The sequence below is a fragment of the Panthera onca genome, chromosome A3 (genome assembly GCF_046562875.1).
Source record: "Panthera onca isolate mPanOnc1 chromosome A3, mPanOnc1 haplotype 2, whole genome shotgun sequence".
Taxonomy (NCBI): Eukaryota; Metazoa; Chordata; class Mammalia; order Carnivora; family Felidae; genus Panthera; species Panthera onca.
Window position 1 is genome coordinate 105,733,683 of NC_138341.1, and position 20,814 is coordinate 105,754,496.

Genomic DNA, 20,814 nt, shown 5'->3' on the forward strand with positions numbered 1-20,814 from the left:
ATAAAAATGTGCTATAAGGATATACACCAAAAATGTTAACAGTTTCTGCAAGACTACTGAGGGCCTTTGTGTGTATGTGTGTGGTTTATTATTTAAAAAAAATTTTATATACTTTTTTAAAATAAAGAAATAACTATGAATATCACAAAGCCTTTGTTATAATTAAGATTAGTCAGCTTTTCACAACCTTATTAACCCAGCATCCTGAATGACAATTGTTTTTACAGAAAAAATGAATCCAGCCACGCAAATCTCTATTATTACATAAATATATGTTGGATATCTATCTATCTATCTATCTATCTATCTATCTATCTATCATCTATCTATCCTTTCACATGATCTGAGACAAATGTGTAGTGTTCAAAGCATGGGGGAATTTTCAACTTGCCTACTTATTTGGTTTGCAAATTACTCTATGAAGATAATTTATTAAAGTCTTACAAATCTGGGAATATTTTGCAGTCCAATGAAGTCTTTAATTTTCAAATAGAAATGACCTTTATAACTACCAAGTTAAAAGGATTATACTAAAAAAGTCTTTGCTGCTAAAATAGTGTCTCCAGTGCCTGCCATGTCCTAGATAGAATTTTCTTTTGAGAAAACCACAGCTACTTATTTTCAGTGGCCTCATTCAAACAAACTTACATCATTACAAGACAAGATAAAGGGCACACTGGTGTTCAAAGGTGTGAAATGACTTTTCCTTCCTACCATTACATGGTAAGGGCAAATGATTTTTTCCCTCCAGCTTCAAAAATGAGGTCACTTAGGGTTTTGACATTTCAAAGGAAGAAAAAATTATATTTTCTCTGTTGGACCATATGGAATTTATGGAATTCAATGTCTCTAAAATTATTTCTAAAACTGGAAATGTCTAAATATCTTCTGAATTAACCAACATTATACATTTACTGAAAATCCTTGCTGATCACTATTGCTAGAGGAGAAACAAAAATAAAGTTGATCTAAAATGCTACTTCTGTATATTTTATATCCATTGGTGTTGCATTCTTTCTACATAGATTTTTGATGTGATGTCTGGTGCAAAAATAAGGCTTTGAAAGGACGGCAGTGTGAAAGAATCCATGACATCTTGAAGGCCGTGGATCTCCTATTTGTCAGAGTGACATTTTTTGCAGTGATTAGAAAAATGGTCTCTGGTGCATCAGTAAAATACTCCATTAGGAGACTTTTACGTCAATTTTTGTACTATATAAGGAGAAATTGGTAGTGTCTTGAAACGTTCTCTTCAACTGAGTGTTCACTCTTGGAGAACCTAGCTAGTGAATAGATAGAAACTGATGATAGAAAAAGTATTGTTTCTAGATAGTGATAGTACATGCAATTTAACTTGCAAATGCTTTCTTTGAACTTCTATTTCCTAGAAAATAAAACATATCCAGTTGATTAAAGAGATTCCTGTTTTTCTAATTGAAAGAGAATGTTATTAATGATTATTAACATCTACATAAATTATCTTTACTTTGAATTATCTTTTATTTATGTTATATTATATTTTATATTTTATGTTAGAAAGCCAAAGAAGGTAGAAAAGAGTTGCAAAGTTTCTTGTAACTTTCTAAGGAGAGCCTCTACTTCCATATTGGTGTCTATATGAGCAAAATGAGAAATTAGTTGAATCTTTCTCCTCTTAATCTTTTCAAAGACCATCGCGGGGGGAGAAGTACTATGATCTGTGAAGAACCACCAGAATTAAAGACATACTATTGCCAAACATTCAAATTCTGGTTCCCAGGCAAAAAATTCAGAAAGGGCATTCATCCTTGACTTCAAGTATAAAGCAGCAGCTATCTGGCATTGTTGCATTCCCTATAGTCAGAATTCAACACGGGGTGCTTGAACGCATGATTTATTGAGACACTGCTCTCCGGAGAAAACTGCAGGAAGATGAAGAAAGCAGGGTAAGACAGGAAAAGAAGATTAAGTTAAAATGTGGTCTCAGCTTAAAAAAAAAAAAGGGAATGGGCGCCTGGGTGGCTCAGTCTGTTAAGTCTCTGATGCTTGGTTTCAGTTCAGGTCATGATCTCACGGTTTGTGAGTTCAAGCTTCGTGTCAGGCTCCATGCTGTCAATGCAGATCCTGCTTGGGATTCTTTCTCTGACTCTCTCCCTTTCTGTCTCTCTCTCTCAAAATAAAAGGATAAACTTAAAAAAAAAAAAAAAGAAATATGGTCTCAGCCTGAGTCCTGCCTTAGTCTGATCCAATGGGGGCTCAGGAGTGTGAACTGCATCACAGAAGTTGTCCACCCAGAAGCAAGGGACCAGGGCTTTTATTCTCCTAGATCTTTCAGTTGCTGGGCATGGGTCACCGCCTTCCCAGAATAACCTGCCAGACATCTCCAGGAAGGTAGCTCCTTTCAGCCCAGGCCAGTCCTCTGGAGAAGTCTATGGCCACAAGACCTTTGTAGCCCACACCTGCAGCAGTGGGTGAGGCAGCCCTTGAAAAGAAGATCTGGGTAGGACCCCAGGAGCACCTGCTTGCAGCATGTGAAGACCCATCCAGATGTGGGCCCCACACGAGCAGTGAGTGCTTGGACTAACCCCTCAAAATTCAAGCAGGGGGCTCAAGTGTTTCTCACTGTTTTGTTCCCCCCCGCTGCAGATGCTAAGAATAGATGTTACAGGCACAAATAACTTTGGAAGCACATTCATATCTTCTGTTAGGCATAATTTTTTGGCAGTGGAAATTTTCCTGTAACCCTAATTATGGCATACGTGAGGTATGTGGCATTATTTATGAAACTTACTAGTCTAACTTTAAATTTCACTGTCTATCGATCCTATAGAATATGATGCCACCAGTGTAAATAAGAGCCTGGAAATTTTTACTTTTTTTTTTTTTTTTAATGTTCATTTATTTTTTTTTTTTGAGAGAGAGAGAGAGTATGTGTGTGCATGTGTGCATGCGAGTGGGGAAGAGACAGAGGGGCAGAGAAAGAAGGAGAGAGAGAATCCCAAGCACACTCTACACTCGTCGCAGAGCATGACATGGGGCTTGATCCCATGACCCTGGGATCATGACCTGAGACGAAATCAGGAGTTGGGACACTCAACCCACTGAGCCACCCAGGCAGCCCTGGAAAATTTTACTCTTATGTTAAATATTTTCCTTCCCTTCCCTTCCCTTCCCTTTCATGTTTAATTAGCTCAATATCAAAAGCTCAATTATTAGCTCAATAAATCAAAAATTTCTAAAATTCTATACAAAAAACAAGTAAATAACCATAGGTGTGCTCAAAAATGTATTTACATATATTCACTGAAGGTCTGTTTAAATAGTGGAGCACTTCAAATATCCAATAATAGGGGACTGGAAAAATAAATTATGATATGGCTATATGACAGAAGACTATGATGAAGTCATTAAAGGTTATGTCGTATGCAGTATGTGAAAATAAAAAGTTGAAACACAGATTGTGAATATTGTCCCATTTTATGAAAAAGTAATAGTTGTGCATAAAAAGACTAGGTACGTATACACTCCATATATACAGTGTTAAGTCTGGGTGGTTTAGGTGTTTGAATTATAGGTAATATCTTTAGGATTTTTCTTTTATCATTTTTAATTTAAATTTTTTTCTATGAGAAACCCAGGTTTCTTTTGGAATAAGAAAAAATCAATTTAATAAATAATATTAACTTTAATGGACTTGGTATTATAGTTATCCAAACAATTTTCAAAATGTTTTTCCCATTCTGATAGTTCTCCCTCCATTTTTTTTTCTATCTTTTTCCATCAATTTATCCTCTGAATATTCAAGTGAAATGTAAAAAGAGCTCATTTCCTTCACTCTGTTTAATATTGGTATCATTCCAATCATTAAATTATACTTCACTTTTTTAAAAATTAAAGCGTTGTCAGTCTACATAGAGGACTTATATTTTTAAATTTCACTTCTAATATTTATAGAACTTCCTTAATTATTCCTTGCATTGTGACATCTAATTTAGAAAAATATATCAATTATTTGGAAATATATTATAATATATAAGTATAAAATGAAATAATAATAGTAAACATTTTATGGCCCATACTATGCACCAAGTATTTGTATTAAGTACTTTATGTATTCTAAGAAGTCACAAAAGCACTTTGAAAATCCTGCACTTTAGATTAAAGACAAAAGAAAATACTAAATGACTTGGTGATCATCTTCTTTTCTAAGTGCTTTAATCACCTTTAACCAATATGAAATCAGTTAGAAACTTTCACCTGAAATGGCAAGATGTGGACTTTTCAGTGTAGTCATAAAATATGATGCTGGTGTTGGCCACAGAATACCAGAAGAGAATGAAATATGAACAATTTAGTCAATCACGTAGATGTTTTATGAGTTAATGCTGAGCTCCATCAAAGTGGTTTTCCAATGTGCTATTTTCTTCTCCTGAGGTGTGATGTTACATAAGCAAAGCCAGCCAGTGGGTGTGGAAATCATGCTTAATGCCATGCATAAGATTAGAACACTCTCTCACCTCTTTCTTTACTTCTTCCTCATCTTCCAGTGTCAAAGCAGCCAGTTGCTTTGCTCTCTGCTCCATCAGATTCACATATCGTATTGGATTTGACAAAGCTTCAATCACATCTAAATACGGAAGAGACATTTTAGGATCAAAGGTCCTAGATATATTGATTATCCACCATTCATTCATCCATCCAGTCATCCATCCATCTATCCTACCTACCATCCATGCATTTACTCATCCATCCATGCATTCATTCATCCTGTCTACTCACCCACCCATCCACTGATTCATCATCGATCTTCCACTCTTCCATCTAACCATGTAAGTACCCACTCATCCATGCAATATTTTGGAAATGGACAAGAGTCAAGACTCTTTGCTACAACCTCAGGAAGATAAAACTCAAAGGAGTTCAGCTCTGACAACCAAACTGGACAGACCCCAACCTGGGATGCCTCAATGCTCTGTATTTTTTTTTTTTTTTTCTTGAGAGGTCCATCCATTCCAGCAATGGCCCACACACTTGTTCTATTTGGCCCAAATAGGTCTTTCATAAATGAAGACCTTTCACATAAAAAACCTGCTTTCCAGACTGTTTAAACAATCCAAATGTTTGGCAGTACGAGACTCATTCACATGTGATTCTGTCTACCTGGAGAGAGTTATGGTTGCCATCTTTGGATGGACATGTGCTCCAAGTTTGCCATAGTCTCCACCACTCCCCAGTACCTTACAACTAGGCTACTTAACATTGTAAGTATTTAAATTTATGATTCCTGGTTGACATTGTCACAAATTAATTCCTCTAAACTTAGAATCTCACCCACGAAAAGGACCTGGCTTCTAAAACTGGCTGAAGATAAATTCATTGTACAGACCTAGATACACTGCTGTAGTACCAGGTAGCCTGGATTAGAAAGTGCTGGCCCCAAAAGAATACTAATACTAGTAGATAAATATGCTCAATACTTTATTGGGACTTAAGTGAAATTAAATTAAAACTTATTCACAAAGTTTTGAGCAATTTAATAAACATACATACACAAATAGAAGCGATTCTGAGGCCAGAATTTCCTGCCTAGTTTTGGTCCAGTTTTCCTTCCACTAACCCACAAAAATATGGATGGTCCCATATGGAAATATCCCCTCGAGTCAGGTTTTTTACCTGCATATGTATCTGGGACATAGTCTTTCACCTCTATGTAGACAAAGACAGCTGGGAGCATCAGAGGCTGGTTCCTCTCATTCCGCAGACAGATGTAGTGATAGCCTGGAGGGTGACATTAATACTGTGCATTGCATATTTTATCCACAATGTCAGTTACAACACAGGGACATCTATGTGTTGGAAGCGTTTATCTTAAATGACTTTGGATGACAAACAGGTCACTTCTTTCTCATTTTAATTTGCATGGTTTTGAGTGATATTCTTTTTCTCAGCAGACAGGAAAATAATGTCAATTCTGATCATTTTCCTTCCCAGTCATGTTTTTCCCCACAAAAGAGAATTTAAAACTGTATGTCATAGACTGAATTATTGGCCCAAATTCTTTTACATGATATCTTGACTTAGGGCTTAGCCATATGCTTTGCTTTGTTAATGATGTGGTGCAAACAGAGGCTTAAAATGAACTTGCAGAGTCAGGCTTGACCTGCATTCCAGTGGGTTGCCACAAAAGTCCACACTGTGAGTGCCACTGCTCCTTCAGCCTGGGCCCCTGAATGAGCACTTGTGGAACAGACCTAACTCCAGACCACAGCCTGAAGCTGTGGCTGAGCCCAGCCACACCCTGTGAACCCACAGACCTGTGAGCATAAAGATAAAACACTTGTTATAAGGCATCATCGAGTCTTCAGATAGCTTCCTAAATCATGCTTTAATAATCACAGATGGCAGTGATGGTTTTCTTTACAACTTTGATAAATAGTTTCTCACCACACTATTCGTACCTGGCCGAATTGCCTGTACAGGCAAGATCCGGTGACCGATAAATTTACCTCCTTCTTCATAAACTGCTATCCTCAAACAGGCCAGAGAAGGAAGAACCACCTAGAGGGACATTAAGGACACTCGTGGTTACAAGAAGGTACAACTGCAAGGAAGGATTAGAAAGGTAATATTCTAACATGCCCTGTGCTTCCAAATTCACATAGAAGTTTCTACTTAACTAACTGATAAAAAGGTAAGTTGTTGCTCTATAACTTTGATTTTCAAAAGGATTACCAGTGATATGGCTTCATCTATGTCTCAACACCTTGTCCTGATGAGGAATTTGTTCATCATGTAGACCATTTACTTTAAAAAAAAAGTTTTTTAATGTTTATTTGTTTTTCAGAGATAGAGAGAGACAGAGCACGAGCGGGGGTGGGGGGTGGGCAGAGAGAGAGGGAGACACAGAATCCGAAGCAGGCTCCAGGCTCTGAGCTGTCTGCACAGAGCCCAATGCAGGTTCGAACCCACGAGCCGTGAGATCATGACCTGAGCCGAAGTCAGATGCTTAACCGACTGAGCCACCCAGGCGCCACTAGACCATTTACTTTTGACATGAACATTCTCAAGATGGAAATGATAAAGGTTTAAATATATGTTTAAATATAAAGTTAGTAGTCTTATCACTATTTGAGCATTGACTCTTACATTTTCAAAGCAAATTACTTTTATACTTTCAAAGCAAAAGCAAAAGTACAAAAGAATAGCTTTTAGGAGAGCTTTCAGAGTGAGATTGCTTTATAAATAATTCCCAAATAATCAACAAAAAATTGCTCATTTTTCCTCCTTCAATGTAAAACATGTGTCAAAAACATAGGGCTAATTGTACCCTTAAAAACTTACTTTTGGTAAGAAGAATAAAGTAACATTTATTGACTATTTTCAAAGTGCCAGATATTTTATAAATGTCTTTATTATATCAGAAAAATTCTTATTAGGGTGCCTGGGTGGCTCAGTCAGTTAAGCATCCGACTTCGGCCCAGGTCATGATCTCACAGTTTGTGAGTTCAAGCCCCGTGTCAGACTCTGTGCTGATAGCTCAGAGCTTGGAGCCTGCTTTGGATTCTGTGTCTGCCTCTCTCTCCCCCTCCCCCACTAAATAAATATTTTAAAAAATTTAAAAAAAGAAAATATTAATAACTCTATGAAGTAGACACTGTTATTAAATCCAATTAACATATTTAAAATAGTGGGAGCACAGAGACCTTTAACACAAAACTCTCTTCACAGAAGATGGCCTTTGTAGATCTTTTGGCCAGTTAAAAGCAAAGGGTATGGTAAATAGTCTATTCCACTTTTTACTGGACTACTGTCCTCCTTTATGTGACAAGCACGTGTGAAGAAGATTTGCTTTTTGGTGAAGGCAGTGAGAAGGCCCAGTCATATGAAAAAGGTTTTAACTCTATCAGACAGAATCCAGACAAGATAGAATGATCAGCTACCAGAGGCTAGAGATTACATGAAGTTTAATTTTTTTTAATATTAAAAATTTTTTTTAATGTTTATTTATTTTTGAGAGAGAGAGACAGAGTGTGAGTGGGGGAGTGTGAGTGTGCGAGAGAGAGGGAGACACAGAACTCGAAGCAGGCTCCATGCTCCAAGCTATCAGCACAGAGCTCGATGCAGGGCTTGGACTTGCAAACTGTGAGATCATGACCTGAGCCAGATTCGGATGCTTAACTGACCGAGTCACCTAGGCGCCCCTAATTAATATTCTTTTTTAAGAAAGTACAGACTTCCTTCTCTCTGCTACCATATTATTCCTTACTTCCCACTTCATTTGAGTTACAATGAAAATGTATCATTTATCACTTGTATTATGAGAGGATATGAGTTAATTTATATATTTTTCTGGTCTTCCAAATGAGGTATACTAGAATTAATTGATTCACAACACAATTCTGAAAACCCAAACAAGTGATTCACAGAGATCTTGAATAGCTTTTAAAATAGTCCCCCAAAGTGCTATTGCTTTATAAATGTGTAAATTCCCAAATGAAGCTACAAATAATTCTTCATGTAATTTTTCCCTCAGAGTGAAACACCTAGAATATGCATTTATATCTCATATCCAGGATATGTGACCAACCTTTTTGAACACAATGGGCTCTTCTTCCCAGACAGGATTTACAGCATTTCCTTGTGATGTTTTGGTCTTAAATGCCTTCCTCCTTGTGTCCACAGGCAAACCAAACATATCCACTTCCACATAGGTCCCAACTTTCTTATCAGAAAGAAACTGACCTGAAATAATCTAGAAAACAATAAAAAAGGAAGTCTTGATAAATGAATAAGTGATATAAGAGAACACTTTAGGGAGGTACAAATGCTGGTTGGTAGAATTATAACCAAAATGAAATAGAGGCAAATGTACAAATACAATTTTTCATTTGGTTAAAGAACTGGTAGAGGAACCTTGAAAATGGTGAGTTTAGAAGGAGTCAGCTAATAAGACAAAGTTGTATAGGAGGAAATAAATGAACAAATACCAAAAATTTGATGAGATTATGCTTTTTGTACTTGAGATACATCTGTTAAATATTGAAGATTGATCTTCAGAGCCAACTAAATATAAAGGTTTTTCCAATACTTAAAGAGGTTACAAGAGGAAAAAAAAACCCTCACCTTAGCAAAGCCACAATGATAATAAAAACAAAAACCAAATATTAACTTAAACTGTCTAGTCCAGCTTATCATCACTCCTAACCCCAACCTGTTAGCCATCCACACAATTATGGGTATCCTTGCCTAGCTACAAAATTTATGGATATTGTAGAGTTAACAGAGAGTTTAAAATCACATATTCTGGTGGCCAAGAGCTTTCTGAGCTCAAGTTTGTGAAAGAGAACAGAATTATCAAGATGACGGCAGGGCTAGAAATGGGACACAATGGTGGCCTGAGAATGGCCTTCAGTGGCTCAGCAAGGCCAGTAGCTACATGCTGATGTGGTCAGAAATTCCAAACAGGTTAGAGAGAAAAACGAGGAAGAAGCCATCTGAATTTGCCCAAGATAACTCATTTTTCCTGAATGTTCTCTTTAGCCTGAATGTGTGGGACCTGCTAGCAACATTCTCTGTTTAATTTGAGGTTCTACATGAGAACAACTTAGCAGACATTTTATATATTTGAAACTTCCAGGTTATGTGAGTCACATTGGGAAATCAGATGCACCAAGGATTCTGTGTGCTTAAGATGTTTGATTAAAGCAGAGGTCCTTAGCTAAATTAATGACACTAACCCTCAATGTTCCCATCAGTAACATAGGATGGTGGAATACCTCTTGAGTTCCCAAGTCCATTCTGGCACTATGACTTCTATGTCAAAAGGTCAAAACAAAGGTGCCACTGGATGGACATGAGCCAGATCTTGGGTCTGGCTATCATGTTAAAGACAGGATGGGCTGTCCATTCCAAGGACACCGACAACTGCAACAGTGTCTCCATTCTGGACTTGGGCAACGGTTCACATCCGTTTGGGTCTCAACTGTTTTCCCTCAACTCACTTTCTATGTTATTTTTATAACTACTTACACCGTCATGGTAGAATTTAAAAAAATAAATAAGCAAGAAAACATGCACAAAACAAGATGAATTGGAGGACAAGAACAAAATTATTAGTTTGATCCAACTACACCAACAATTGACAAGGGTTCTAAAAATAGCATTTTGTCAGTGTGTGCTGCTTACGAGTTTATCTTCATCAAACTCGGCAGGAATTAAACATCCTTTGCTGAAAAGAATTTCCTAAAATAAACATAATCTCCAAGCTCTAATTCTGCCAACTCCACTCTTCAGATACATGGTGTGAAGTAATTTCAAAAGATATAATTTTGAGACACTTCATTGAAATTTTATTTTTGATGTTCAGTATCAAGTGACATAAATTTTAAAGTAAAAATGGGCTCAATAGGCTTAGGGTAGATATAAATTAGTAAAACTGTTACTTTTTTTTAACAAAGTTTTTCATATGCCTTTGGTTTAAGGTCAATCTGAAAATTGAATTTATGTCCAATAAAAAACATTTCTTAGTTCCACAGTTATCTAGCTAAACAAGGAAAGAAATAAAACTTTAGAGAAGTAAATGAAACAGCCACAACAACCAAGAGCTTATAGAATTCTTGTATAAATCTCCTTATAAAGATGATTTTTCATTCATAGTATAAAATATTTTCTTATAGCTAAAAACATTATATCTGATATAACATCAATTTCAAAGACCGCAGAAATCATTTTGAATTTATATTTTAGGGTCAGGTATATATCTAATGAAGCAATTCTTTTACTTAGGATCATTACTATGTGTTTTAAGTCCCTGATTTTCAAAATGGTAAATTGAGAGCTTTTATTCAGCCTTTAGCAATTTAATGAGAGAATACTTTTTCTCCAATTTTTCTCAGTGTGGATATTTTTCTAGAACTAATGGAGAAATAAAAGACCAGAAGGTTTTTTCCAACATAGGTCAATGATCTTTACACCAAAAGAAAGGACCGACCATGGAGACTCTCCAACTTGGTTTATTGATTTAAGGTCCAATTTATCCTACTAAAGAGTAGGGCTTAGTCCCTTTATCCCATGCGTGGAGCTTCTGAAACTTGTAATTTGGAGAGAATTAGTCCTTAAAAAAATGCAAGAAGGAGGTGGAGATATTGCTAGCAACTAAATTTTTGATGACTTACTTCTTTATGCAATGTGGGTAATGTTCAAGACTTTTGTTGGTGACAGTTTTGTAATAGAGAGGTACCTACCTTCACAGATAAAGTGTTGGCCACTATCCCATCTACGATGCCTTCGGTGAATGGATCAAAGTGCTTGTCGGGTCTCCTCATGAACTCTGGCTTTAATCTGTAGCCACTTTTCCCATTGTATTCATACATCCCCATATTTATTTGCATAGCCAGGTCTGAATATCAAAAACACAAACCTTATTGTGATGATATTCATGTTTAGAGCAAGAAAGTAAGATTGTATTATAGTCCATTTTTACTACCCCTTTTAAAAAGAAATATTTCTTCATTTGTAGAAACTTAGGAAACACAGAGAAGAAAAAAATCTAGCTGTACTCCAAATCTAGAGATGAACCACTGCCAACTGGTTGGTGTATATTCTGTTTTTCTCTTCTAATATGTTGTGAATGTGTAGTATGTCCATTTCACTAAATATTTGTCTGCTTTACTTTTAACAGCTGTGCAAACTCTTTTTGAATAGATTCATTTGCTAAATCATTTTGAAATCTTTGAATCCATCATTAATGGCAGTCTTAGGAGTGAAATTTCTAGGTCAAAAGATGTGTTGTAGGAAAATAATGTGTACTTTTTGATGTCCTGCCAAGATGTCCTTCAGAAAGCTCATGCCACTTTACGCCTCTAATCCATGCTTTTGAGCATGGACTTCCCTGCACCTCACCAAAAAGGAAAACATTCTTTTTTTTTTAATTTAAAGGAAAAATGATTTCTTTAAAAAATTTTTAAAAATGTTTATTTATTTTTAATTGTATTTATTTTTATTTATTTATTATTTTTTAAATTTATTTTATTTTTATTATTTTATTTTACTTTATATTTTATCATTTTTCTTAAAAAATTTTTTTAATTTTTATTTACTTTTGAGAGAGAGAGAGAGAGAGAGAGAGCATAAATGGGGGAGGGGCAGAGAGAGAGGGCGACACAGCATCTGAAGCAGGCTCCAGGCTCTGAGCTGTCAGCACAGAGACCGTCCTGGGGCTCAAATCCTCGAACCATGAGATCATGACCTGAGTCAAAGTTGGACGCTTAACCCTCTGAGCCACCCAGGCGGCCCCAGGATTTCTTTTTTTTAATTTGCATTTCTTTTACTTACCACCTGTATCTAATTACACATTGACTCCTTTCTAATGAACAAAACTTATTCTTAAAAGTTTTCCTAAGACTCAGTCAGTGTATGAAAAGAATGTCCACATGAATTGCAATTTGTAAGGTTAAAAAAAAAACACACATTTTAAGGTCATAGGGAATCTGGGAAGCTGCCATTTGTTCTAGATTGTTTGAGTCATGACTCATCTCTATTTAGGAGGATGGTAGAGAGGTAATGGTAGGATTATTTCAAAGTTCCATGTAACCAATCATTTTTAGAGCAGGGAAAATAAGTGAAATTTTATCTCTCAATTTATTAAGCTATGGTAACTATGATACTAAAATGGGCAAAATACCAAAATAAAAAAAAAAGGAAAGGAAATGATGGATTTGAAAAAATAATTGACATCAAAAGTGTAATAAAATTACAATAGCAAATTGTATGTTCTAAAAAATAACACACAACAAGAAAGTAACATTTATCCCAGGAACAAAAGGATAATTACTTATTGGGATATATATTTACTCACAAAAGAAGAAATGAATATATCATCATCCCAATAAATGCCACATGGCATTTAATAACATTAACATAAATTCCTAAAACACTATTAGTCAATTAGGACGGGTGCATACAGTAGTCCCCACTTAACCATGGGAGATATGTTCTAAGACCCCAGTGGATGTCTGAAACCACAGATAGTACCAAACTCTACATATATTATGTTTTTTTTCCTATACACACATAGCTATGATAAAGTTTAACTTATAAATTAGGCACGATAAGATATTAACAATAATAATAAAATAGACCAATAATAACAATAGACTGTAATAATGGTTATGTGAATATGGTCTCTCTTTCAAGATATGTTTAAATTTTTTAGTGTTTATTTAATTTTGAGAGAGAGAGACAGAGTGTGAGCAGAAAGGCACAGAGAGAGCATGACACAGAAGCCAAAGCAGGCTTCAAGCTGTCAGCACGGAGCCCAATGCAGGGCTCGAACTCACAAACTGTGAGACCATGACCTGAGCTCAAGTCAGACGCTAACCGACTGAGCCACCCAAGCACCCCTCAAGAAGCTAACCTAATGTACTGTACTCAACCTTCTTTTTGTGATGTTTATGAGATGATAAAATGCCTACAGGATGAGAGGAAGTGAGGTGAATGACGTAGGCATTGTGATGTAGATGTACTGTTAGGCTACTTTTGACCTGACAATAAGTCAGAAGGAGGATCATCTGCTTCCAGATCCTGGTTGACCACAGGTAACTGAAACCAGGATAAATGAAACTATGGATAAGGGAGACTACTGTACTCCTTTAGTGTGTGAGAGAATATCTGTCTCAGTCATAGCCAACATCTACTCAAAGCTGCCCACTCTTAATACTATTATTTAATACGATTGTAGAATGGTCAGTCCAAAGCACTAGGAAGGGAAAAAAAACATAGATGTGATTACATTGTGATTGTGTATCTGAAAAAAAACAACAGAAGCTACCAGCAGAATAAGTTATTATGAGGGTTTAGAAGGGTGATTATAAAATGAACTTATTTATAAAATAAATATACAAATATCAATATCCAAAAGCAATCTGTTAAAAATATAATGTTAAAAAAAAAAGGCTTTCATCTAAAACTATCTCTCAGATGAAGACAAGTGATTTTGCTGAGACCTAATGTAAGAATTTTTATTTATTTATTTATTTATTTATTTATTTATTTCTATTATACAAACTTTTTAATATTTATTTTTGAGAGAGAGAGAAATAGTGCAAGCAGGTGAGGGGCAGAAAGAGGGAGACACAATGTAAGAATTTTTAAAGTGAAGAGAAAAACATTCTTTCTGTGCTAAGAAAAATAAAAAATAAAAGGTGTCAGTTTTCTTCATACTTCTTAAAATTCAAAATTGAATATGATTTTAAACAAAATATTTTTTTCAGTGGGGAGAGGGAAACAATATAACAATTAAACTAATGTAAATTTAATATGATTTTATGCACAATCCCATTTCTTTCTCAGTGAGGGCAAGGGAAATAACAGTAAGTAAATTAAATTCATTTGGAATAGGGATCCCACTGGCAATGGCAAGACAAGTACTAAAAATTAATAGCCATGAAGGAGAATATCCACTTCCAGATATTAGACCATATAATTAAGCATTACAATAATAACAGTGAGCTATTGGCTCCAGGAAGGCAGACAAATTTATTAGTAGAGAAGAATATAACTGGAAAAAAATGGACCCAAATTAATCACCTGCCAAAAAGCTACATCTACTAAGTAATTTCAGTTTAGTGTAAAAAAGAATTGATTTCTTACTGAGATTATACACCAAAATTATATTTGGATGGTTGAAAGAGTCAAATTACAAATTAAAAGGAAAAAAAAAAAAACATGAGAGAAACAGAAGTAATCTGGGTCTAATCCTGGGGCGGAAAGACTATAATAATAAAAGTAAACCAAGACTCCATAAAATAAAACATGAATCAACCCAATCTCTTCTGTTTCATGAAATATGACAACATGCCCATTATATAAAAAGCGCTGTTGTAAGTGGATAGAAAATTGACAATAGTCCTAAATACGCAGTTTATAAAAACACAAATATAAAAATCGAAACACATATTTAAAATGTTCAACCTAAATAATAATCAAAGAAGTAAAATTAAAGCAACAATGAGAAAATATTTTGTCTGGAATATTATTAGTATTATTATTATTTAATTATAACACTTAACTGAAATCTCAAATGAGAGAGAATACTTCATATCATACACTGCTGATGGAAGAGAAATCCAGTGTAACATTTTTTTTTTGAATTTGTTAAAGGCACAGATTTTTAAAAATCATTTTATTTTTTTTCATCATGATAAATGTACTCTTAATCACCATCACCTATTTCACCCATCCCCTCACCCCTTTCCCATCCAGTAACCATCAGTTTGTTCTCTATAGTTAAGCGTCTGTTTTTTGGTTTGTCTCTCTCTTTTTCTCCTTTGCTCACTTGTTTTGTTTCCTAAATTCCACATATGAGTGAGATCATATGGTATTTGTCTTTCTCTGACCAAGCTTATTTTACTTAGCATTATACTCTCTAGTTTTATCCATGCTGTTGCAAATGGCAAGATGTCATTCTTTTTATGGCTGAATAATATTCCTACATACATATATATTTATGTGTATATATATATATATATATGTATATGTATATGTATATATATACACATATATATACCGTATGTGCCTTATCCATTCCTCTATCATCGGATGCTTCCATAATTTGGCTCTTTTAAATAACGCTGCAATACACATAGGGGTGCATGTATCCCTTTGAATTAGTGTTTTGTATTTTTTTGGTAAATGCCCAACATTTTTGATGGACAATTTTGTATATTATACGACGATTCTTGAAACATTCACATATTTTAACAGAGTAATTCTATTTTAGGAACTTTTCCAAAAGAACATTAGGATATACACTTGACAATTTATATTCAAGATGTTCTCTGAGAATTATTTATAGTAGAAAAAAAATTCCCTAATGTCCAGAGATAGGAAATGGGTTGAGTGAATTGTGAAACGTGCTTAATATACAGCTATTAAAATTTTTATCTCTGTATAGCATTTAAATACATACACATTTTAAACAAATGAAAAAGCATGTATATACATAACCCCAAATCCTTACAGATTACAAAGCTGAAAGTTAAGTGTTGATTTTATGAGTGGCAGTGTTCCTGGGCAGTTTTATTGTTTCTTTATGCTTTTCTGAATTTTCCAAATTTCCTACAATATATACATATTACTTCAAAAAGCGTAAAAATTTTTGTTTGAAAGTAATATGGAACCGCTAGAAATAAAGACTTGGTTATAAACTATTAAAGATAATTTCTCCATTTTCAAAAGCTATTTTTCTTTTGCAGTGATATTTTCCCTTCATTGAAATCTGCTTCTGTTTGCTTTCAGTCAAGTCTGGAAATACAGCTTTCTAACAGAATGGAAATGAGCTTTAACTGTGCTACTTACCCACAGTTTGAAAATTAAGTGCAACCATTTGGCAACCAGCATTCCAGAAGAGCTGAGGCATGTAGTTGGATGAATCCACACGGGTTCCTTTTGGATATATCCTGCTGAGCTGCATTTTGTTATATCTGGACCATCATGTTAAGTAGTGAATACAATTATAAAAATAATTAGCCCATACCATTAACTTAGAAGCCACCTTCCTTCTTTCTCCATTGGGAAATGAACTAAATATTGATGATCTCATTGGGCTAGTGGATGAAAAATGTCAAAAACTTCTGAACACACAGAATAAATGTGGTTTTATAATATAAATGTACTATACCACCCTTGCTGAGCCTTGTGGGTGAAAACTAATGAGGAAGAAAAAACGATTAAGTCAAAGTCAGTGTAATTTGGGGGAGATTTTATTGAGGGTAGGCTTAACGATTAAGGACACAGGAGTAAACTCAAGTGTGCCAAAGCACGTGACAGGATGATAACATCTTTGGCGGAAGCAGATAATGTGAACTGCATGGTTGTTTTTGAAATGCTTTCTGCTCATTTTTTAACCTTCTCTGAGAAGGTTATTTGCTATATGCTATTTGCCAAGACTGTGGTACTCTTTATGATTGATAGCAAGGTCAAGATAGCACAGAAGGTTCTGACCTTGTTTTGTATGTTAGTTCCTACTGTAATCAGTTTTCCATCTTGAGAACCTTTTAGTTACTGAGTACTATGTAGCTATTAAACAATGCTATGTTCTTAAAACACGACCCTATTACCAAATTTGGTGGAAGTCAGCTAAGATTTTGAGCTCAGGCAGGGAAATTAGGCGTAAAAGGACCTGCACCTTATTTCTGGAAGTTGCTAGCTATAGGATCTAGGGCAAGTCATTTTGCTCTTTTGCGAGTGAGTTTCCTCCTCTGCTTGATAGATTGAACAATCTTTACATCCCAGGCTTATTGTGAGGATGAAATGTGACCAGACATCTAATGTAAGGTCTATAAAACAGTCGATGCTTAATAGTGTGACTTTGTTTATGGAGTTTACATTTGCTCCCTCTCCTCTTGTTGATGAGTTCTAAAAGTCACTTTTTTTTTTTTTTTTGATTTTAGGACTTGTTTCATGAAATTGGGCTGTTTGAGGCATTTACTATTGCTTTCATAAAAAAATTTAAAGACGTTTCATTTTTAATTTATGGATAAAAATCAAAGGTTTTTGTTGTCAGAATTATCAACAAAGCCATTGTTAGTAATATATATTTATATTCTGTTTTTTAAGTTTTTGTTTTGTGTGTGTGTGTGTGTGTGTGTGTGTGTGTAATCTCTACACCCAGCGTGGGGCTCAAAGTTATGACCCCAAGTTCAAGAGTCACATGCTCTTCCAAATGAGCCAGCCAGGTGCCTCTATATTTATATCCTTGTCATCATTCCAACTGTTTTCTGATTAGACATCTATTACATGTATGTGTATACACTGTACATATATCTTACGTATGTATAAAGTATATTACACACTTTACACATGCTGTCCCTAACCCAATGAGCAAACTGGTGTCACCATATTCAGAAGGATTAAGCCAATTGCCAAAGGACAAAGATGGTGTGAAAATACCCTTGAAACCTGAGCTTCCTTTACTGCAAGACCAGTTCTCTTTTCCATATGCCAGCCCCCGCCTCTCAGCCATGCATCTGAAGCCAGAAACTGTCTATCACACCCAGGTATCAGACATAAGCCATTTCATACATCTTCTCCTTTTCAAAACAGAAATCAAACAAATGGCACGTGCGGCTTTGGCTGGGTCATTTCAGCAGTCAATCGTCAAATCAAGGATACTCTACAAATTCCACTGGAGACTTTGTCAGTTGCTCGAGTCCTTTGGTTTCCACGAAGGAAGACATTTCAAAACTTCTATTTCTTTCTGAGTTAACGACAACAAAAAAGGGTGAGGAGTAAAATTCAATGGTACAAGTTATAACGTGTAAGATGGAGGCATATGTTCAGTGAAATTAGGGCGATGAATCCTCATTGTATAACTTTATATATGTATTTCTTCAGTCAAAGCTGAGTCTTCTAAGAAGCTGTCTCTTCTAATACTACCTGAGTCAGATTTGCTTATGGTCATGCAAGTTAGGGATACAATGGCATTAGGATGGGGAAATGGATTTTAGATATGGCTAGAGTGGTCAATGAAAGCTATTTCAAAAGAGGAAGAACCCTGGGGGGACTCTTTTGTTCTAAATCCATTCAGACTGGTTTTTCTGACTCTGTCTTTTACACCCCACCTTGTCATTGCCTCAGTTTATACACACCCCCTCAGTTCAAGTAACTAATGTGACATTAAGATTAGGGTATTTCAAAGCAGAAGGATCCTTGGACCTTTTCTAGTCTGATGGCCTCATTTTCAAATTGGATAAGAGAGGCTGGAGAGATGAATGTGTTAGATATCTCAATATAATACAAAAGCAATATTTTGAAAGTGGAATCCAAACTTCTGATTAGAATGGAAGAAACAAAACAAAGTTGTTTTAGTTTGTAAAGTCTAAGAGTCCGACAGCTTCTCTGTCCTCTTCCCAACTAAAATTCAAAGTGTTACACACAGTACTGAGGCAAATGTCATTCAGAGTGGTTGCACAGTTCTCAGTTTTTAAATGGAGTTCCCTTTGATGCATTTCCCCCTCTTTGATGCCCACTTTCCATGAATAAAGCCTCACTGTTCTTTCTAATATAACCTGGAGTCTTTTATGCATCTATCTCCTTATCTTCCCCAATTTTAATCAGCTCTAAAGGAAAACCTTACTTCTCTTATTTTGGCCCATCAAAAACCTATTTTCATATGACTAATTATTTTAAGCATTACTGCTAATTAAAATTAAGTCAATTCAGTAGGTGTTTTGTAACATACGTGCGGTATTTTTTTTTTTTTGATGTACAGTATTCTTTTAAAAAAATAAAGTGATACAATGATATCAAACACAAGGAGAAATGGACTTGTTTGTAAATCTTTGGTCCATGCTGTTGTTACCAGGTTTGAAGGATGTTCTTTCTCAATCTGGCTAGTTGTTTAGGAGCTTTTGACTCATAAATTAGGCAAACTCATTTTACAGCCAACGAAAACTATAGAAATATAAAAATTACTACTTTAGGATGTTTCAAATTGAACAACTTGTGGTAAGATGCACCAGCAATTACAGAAATCAAAAAAAAAATGTTGGAATATTTATATATAAACTGTATTAGAAGTTAAATTCCTCATTGTAGAGATACAGGTACCATATACTACAAAGTATATTTGAAGCTCTTTGGGCAAAATTATACAATTATACATTAGTGTGTACGGTAGAAGCTTAGATTTTGATGTATCTATAAAACTATGCCTTATAAGAGGCTGTTATATTTCAGCAAAAATTCTGCCTTTAAAAGCACACTCATAAAAGCAGCTAAAATGTCTCAAGGATTCTCTTAACCTGATAGCATCTTACATTTCATACAAAAAAGGGGGGGGCAATTTCACAAAAGAGCTCTTTTCTTCAGGTGGGGGAAAGATGCTATTTTTTTTTTCTTTGCATCCAGTATGGATGTGTAGTTGGAGGAAGAGAGAACACAAAATGATGTGAAGTTAATGTTATAAAACAGGCTGGACAAATGGAATGTGTGTGAAGTGATTGATTTGGTTCTATTTTTCGTTATGAGGGTTAACCACGTCTCTGGCTGCTCCCTGCTCCCCCCCTTCTGGGGGGCGAGTAGATAGTTTATTTCAACACTGTCTCTTATATAACGGAAGGAGCCCATTATGTTGTTGAACAAAAACGACTGTGAAACTCTCAATCAGCTGTACTCTGGCCTAATACCTTTCAGATGACTGTGTGTGGCCTACAGCCCCATGACGAATTTTGGGGTAACATCGTGGAATACTTTCTTACATGGTTTTAATCGTCAACTCAGGCACGTATTCAAGACTTCACAGAATAGTTCTGTTAAGGGTAACATTCTTTGTTCTAACTACCTTGTATTTAAGATATATTCATTATAGTCTCCCCCTCTCTCTGCCCCACCTCCACTTACTCCCTCTCTCTCTCTCGAAATAAATGAACATTAAAAAACGATTTAAGATACACTCATTATATATCACATTAGAGGTTCTTCTCCAGGGAAAACTTACTTTTTGAAGTTTCAAAGGACTCAAACTTGACTGGCTGAATATAGTTCACCAGGTTAGACATCTCTTCTGTGGCCATGGCCTCACTGCCAGCAGTACCCTGGAAGCAGAAATAAAATGACATTCCCAGAGTCAGCATTACATTACCAAGGATTATGTTCCCAGGGCAATGATCAAGCGGCTCACGAGAGAGAACACCATCCCTTCTCTTCTGAAAATGATTATCGCCAATAGGAAAATTCACCACAGGAGAAAATTTACTTGTATGTTAGGCAAATATGGGGTGGCATATGGGGTGTTTAGGGGCAGCTCCCAGTGTGCTTGGTGACCAGCAGTATCAG

The 20,814-nt window shown here is 35.5% G+C and overlaps 1 protein-coding gene and 1 long non-coding RNA gene across 5 annotated transcripts in view; one reads left to right on the forward strand and one right to left on the reverse strand.

Annotated features, from left to right (window-relative positions):
- The window catches only part of LOC132665369 (uncharacterized), a 94,801-nt gene extending 75,514 nt beyond the window's left edge, over positions 1 to 19,287 (forward strand). For 2 of the 3 annotated variants that reach the window (XR_013554579.2, XR_009604100.3), the window contains 2 exons: positions 11,498 to 11,568; positions 16,276 to 19,287. This is a non-coding gene — a long non-coding RNA (uncharacterized LOC132665369). The remainder of the gene's footprint in view (positions 1 to 11,497; positions 11,569 to 16,275) is intronic. The other variant, XR_009604104.3, reaches the window with a different exon arrangement.
- PLCB1 (phospholipase C beta 1) overlaps positions 1 to 20,814 on the reverse strand; it is a 695,363-nt gene that overhangs the window by 125,104 nt on the left and 549,445 nt on the right. For both annotated transcript variants that reach the window (XM_060612318.3, XM_060612326.2), the window contains exons 16-23: positions 20,477 to 20,573; positions 18,151 to 18,235; positions 16,336 to 16,460; positions 11,223 to 11,377; positions 8,567 to 8,731; positions 6,438 to 6,537; positions 5,653 to 5,757; positions 4,497 to 4,606 (exon numbers count right to left, since the gene is read on the reverse strand). In XM_060612318.3, the coding sequence (XP_060468301.1) occupies positions 4,497 to 4,606; positions 5,653 to 5,757; positions 6,438 to 6,537; positions 8,567 to 8,731; positions 11,223 to 11,377; positions 16,336 to 16,460; positions 18,151 to 18,235; positions 20,477 to 20,573 (942 nt within the window). The remainder of the gene's footprint in view (positions 1 to 4,496; positions 4,607 to 5,652; positions 5,758 to 6,437; positions 6,538 to 8,566; positions 8,732 to 11,222; positions 11,378 to 16,335; positions 16,461 to 18,150; positions 18,236 to 20,476; positions 20,574 to 20,814) is intronic.